Source organism: Teleopsis dalmanni, unplaced genomic scaffold (assembly GCF_002237135.1).
Source record: "Teleopsis dalmanni isolate 2A unplaced genomic scaffold, ASM223713v2 unscaffolded_contig_3494, whole genome shotgun sequence".
NCBI lineage: Eukaryota > Metazoa > Arthropoda > Insecta > Diptera > Diopsidae > Teleopsis > Teleopsis dalmanni.
The window spans coordinates 1-4884 of NW_024034876.1; the positions used below are offsets into that span (position 1 = coordinate 1).

Genomic DNA, 4884 nt, shown 5'->3' on the forward strand with positions numbered 1-4884 from the left:
TGCGGGCTTATTATTGCTCCTAACACTGTTTTTATGGATCGCACCATCCGCTCCCACGCTCCACCCATGTGCGGCGCAGCTGGTGGAAGAAAAACCCATTGTGTTTCCGGACTTGTAAATTCAGCTTGCAATTCATTGAAGTCCACGTTTCTTATTGATTCTCGTAACTCCTTTTCAGCTGCTGTTAAGTTTGTTCCATTGTCACTATAGATGACATTCGGCACTCCTCTTCGGGCTATGAAATTTCGTATCACTATACAACACGAGCTGGCTGACAGGCTATAAGCTATCTCCAAATGCACTGCTCGACACGTAAGGCATGTAAAAACGACGCCATAGCGCTTCTCTGAGCGTCTTCCTACTGTTACAGTATACGGGCCAAAATAATCTATTCCAACATGTGAGAATGGTCGGGAGTATGCTGATAGTCGTGCTTCTGGTAACACACTCATCTCCGGCGGCTTTGGACTCGCATCGCGAACCTTGCAATGTTGGCAATTATTTCTTACCTGCTTTAACAGTCTACGCAGTCCCGGAATGTGGTATTTCTGAAAGATTTCGTTAACCACCGTTTCATGATTTAGGTGTTTCCATTTTCGATGATACCAGTCTACGATCAACTTAGTTATGTAGTTTTTCCTTGATAGTATAATTGGGAATTTGGTTGAATCAGCGATGCATACGGCTTTATCTAATCTACCTTTCAATCTTAAAACATTCTGTGCATCTATGAATGGTGAAAGTTTTCGCAAAGGGCTACTTTTAGAAAGAGTAATATTAGCGTCTCTACTTAATGCAGTCATTTCTTTCTTGTAATCCTGTAACTGGGCTGTTTGGTACAAGAAATTTTCACTCCATTTCAGTTCCTCAACTGACAAGCATTGGTTTACAGATTTCTTCTTTTTCATTTCATTAGTTGATAGTAAAGACATAAATCTTTTCACATAGGCCATGCATCGAACTAAACGTTCCCACTTTGAAAATCGGTAGACATCTATGAGAGGTTCCTCCTCTGCTACATGAGCCACCAACAATCGTTGCTTTCTGATTTCAGCATCTTCGTTATATTTCTGTACGCCAACATTATTTGGCCAACAAGTTTCTGCTTCATACAGGAACTTCGGTCCCTTATACCAAGGGTTTTTCCAAGTAAAGTCTGGATTACTAGTTTGTTTTGTAGCCAAGTCCGCAACATTTAATTTTGTAGGAACGTACCGCCATTGTTCTGCTTCGGACAACTCCTGGATTTCTGCTATGCGGAACATTACAAATTGTTTGTAATCTCGTGGGTCAGATTTTATCCACGATAGAACAGCCTTTGAATCGCTCCAATACGTTATACTGGTCACTTTCAAGTCTATTGCCCTTTTTATGTTGTTTCCTAAGCGTGCTCCCAATTCCGCCGCGAGTAATTCCAGTCTTGGAATTGATATTGGTCGTAATGGTGCAACTTTTGCTTTAGAACATATCAAGGAAACATCTATGTTGTTGCGATTCTTCGCTCTTAGGTACACCACCGCTGCATATGCAACCTCACTTGCGTCCACAAAGACATGCAATTCAATGGAGTCTGCATCCTTATTAACCGTAGCGAAGTAACATCTCGGTATCTTCACATTTTTCACACCGCCAAGCAGCGACAGCCATTTGTTCCACTCATCAACTAGCTCATTAGGAATAGCGTCATCCCAGCTAACTCCACTTCGCCAAACTTTTTGAAACAAAATTTTTACGTCAATAATGTAAAAGGTAAGCATCCCTAAAGGGTCGAATATTGACATCATCAATCGTAGCAACTCTCTCTTCGCAGGTAATCTATATCCACTTAGAACATCCTCAGTGGCTTTGGTAAACTTCAGATCAAATGTGAGCATATCAGTGTCGGTTTGCCAATGGATTCCCAATACCTTCTCTGCCTCAAATGTATGGTCTATACGCCTTCCAGCCGAGCAAAATTGAAATTCCTGGCCTTGGTTACCTATAGCTTTCAGCACTGCGTTAGAATTTGAAACCCAATTGCGAATATGGAAATTTGCTTTCTTATGAATATTTCTAACCTCATTGACTAGATTAATCGCTTCCTCCACTGTGTCGACGCTATCCAGCATGTCATCTACATAATGCCTTTGTAAAATACATTTCACTGCTCGCGGAAACTCGGTTTCGTATTCGCGTGCATTACTATTTTTTACCAGTTGTGCCAACGATGGTGAACATGTTGCCCCAAAACTCATAACTTGTAGCAAATAAACGTCTGGTGGTCTGCTATCGTCACAATTTCTCCACAGGAAGCGTTGTGAATGTTGATCTTCTTCTTTCACGAGTACTCGATGAAACATCTCTTTAATGTCGCCACTTCTACCAATTTTTCCGATTCTGAAATTAACAAGAACATCTACCAACGAAGTGAGCAGATCTGGACCTTTCTCCAAACACGCATTTAACGAGACTCCGTCATATTGTGCAGCTGCATCCCACACTAGTCTTTGCTTTTGTGGTTTATTCGGATTACTGACTGTAAACATCGGTAAGTACCATTTACGTGGATAATACCCCTCGGCTTCGTTAGATTTCAGCTGGCGTATATAACCTTTCGCCTTCATGTCATCGATGTGATCACATACCCAGCTTTGCAATGTTACATTGGATTGCAGCTTGCGCTCAAAGCACTGAAGTCTACGCAACGCCATTAAGTAATTATCCGGCATAGTAATGTTATTTGATTTCCAAAGCAATCTTGCTACAAAGTATTCACCATTTCGACTTATTTTTGATTGCATACTTTTTTGTTGTTCCAACTCCATATTTTCTAGTTTTTTCTTACTTTCAATAACGTTTTCATTACTGACAAAATCTTTCACTAAACGCTGCAAACTTAGATCATCATCGCATTCACAGATGTGTAAATTTAACGTTTCCCTAATAGTATTAGGTTCGTGCTTAATTATTCCATATATGGTCCACCCGAGTCGAGTTTTCGTTGCAGCTGGCTCATTCTTGCCTCCCTCTCTGAACTTCATTGGCATAGCTACCTCTTTATTGCTTAGGCCGTTTATCATTCGAGGCCTAACGTTTTGATACGATTCTACTGGTAGTCCCTTTAAATGTTTATACTTATCGGTAAGTTCTGTCATATTTAAAGATTGCTCGGGTAGCTCCAGCTTAGCTACTGAACGCACATTGCACAACGAATACCTTTTACCTTCGCGTATTTTGGAGACTTGCAGGTTGACCAGCTCAGAATCAGGTTCCTTGCGTACCGTACCATCTGTCCATCGTAAACAAAGATCTTTCGTTTCACCTTTAATCCGCAGTTGTCTTAATACGTCTTTTTCTATTAACGTTGGACCAGATCCGTCATCCAGAAAGGCATAAATGTTGCAGGTAACACCATTTCCATATATTGTAACTGGAACAATTCTGTACAGCGCTTGTGAAGTTAGTTGATGATGAACCGCCAACGTTTCATTTGCCCCACTTGCAGTTGAATTATTTGTTTATGTAGCAATGGGTGATGTTTCATGTTGCAATTGTGTATACCGCACTCTCGGGTCCTCTTGCACGTTCGAAAATCATGCTGCAGTAGACATCTTCCACATAGTCTCATTTCACGCACTACGTTCCACCTCGCGTCTGTTTTTAGTGTTTTAAACTTTGCACACTTTTTCAACGCATGTGCCTCCTTGCAATAAAAGCATGCTAGAATTTTGTGCTTATCGCCTACTGCACCCTGAGGTTCTTCTTCGTGAAAATTAATGCGTTGCGCTTTGCGCCTTTCATTATCTACACTGGCTCCAGCACTAAAAACTGGCGATACCTTACTTGCTGCTTCTGCTAGTTCATATATCCAGTTGCCGAATGTTTTAAGTGTTACATTGATATTACGCGATGCAACAGCCCACTGCAATCGCATCTGCGGTGGTAGTTTTTCCACAAGCTCTTGGATAAGCAACGGGTTCACTAAGTGTGAATGCAACTCTGACGCCTCCATAGTTGCGATCAGATTCTTTACCTCTAAGGCGAACGTAACAATTGTGTCCAGTTTATTTATATTAATGTACACTGCTCGAATTTTAGTAATTAAGTTATTGATTATGTGTTCTGGTCTTCCAAATACCATTTGAAGAGTTGACATTATTTCCGGCACTAATGCTGGTATCATGAGCCTACTGCTAACATATTCAAGTGCCTTACCCTTAAGGGCACGTTGCAATCGTAAAAGATTCTCGTCTTCACTGAAACCGCATAAACGTGTTGAATTGCTGAAACTGCTGTAGAAAAGTGGCCACTCTTCCGGTTTTCCGGTAAATATAGGCAAATCTCGTGGAACGACATGACGCGCATTAATTTGTTCTATCATCAGCGCCGGTATAACTTTCGATACTGCTTGGGCTTCCGCCCTATCAGCTGAACCACCCAACTGAACACCACAACCTTCGTTTGGCTTGCTGTCATCGTTGTTCATACCAACCTGCTTCTTCACCCATTCTAGCGTCCTATGTGTCCTTACCTCACTCATGCCTTCACCCTTAACATCATCCTCGCCTACATACTTCAGCATTATTGTACGTTTCTTTTCTATATATTTCATTTCGGCTTTTCTTTGCTCTTCTAAGTACTGCAGTTCGATTCTCATGCTGTTTCTTGACATGATTGAACCGCCCTTACTTACCAAGTCCTCCTCACTTGGTGCCTTATTCGGAACCGCTTCTGAAACCTGCATTACCGTGTTGCATTTTTCGCAACTCCAAGGCAGGTCTGCAATGCTGTCATCCACGCCCACGCATGCAAAATGACTCCATTGGTCACATGCGTCGCATTGCACCATCTTTCCAGTCTTCACCTTTTTGCACACGGCACATTGTACAGTCGACTTCTGGCTGC

The 4884-nt window shown here is 41.7% G+C and overlaps 1 protein-coding gene across 1 annotated transcript; it reads right to left on the bottom strand.

Moving 5' to 3' along the window:
- Nucleotides 1–44: 44 nt before the first annotated feature.
- On the bottom strand, nt 45–4828 carry LOC119665102 (the record flags this gene model as incomplete). Its single annotated transcript, XM_038074414.1, has 3 exons — nt 3663–4828; nt 2825–3477; nt 45–2740 (listed from the first exon to the last, which is right to left on the bottom strand). Coding segments are annotated over exons 1-3 (4515 nt in total), but the record flags the coding sequence as incomplete, so codon positions are not given.
- Between the last annotated feature and the right edge of the window lie 56 nt (nt 4829–4884).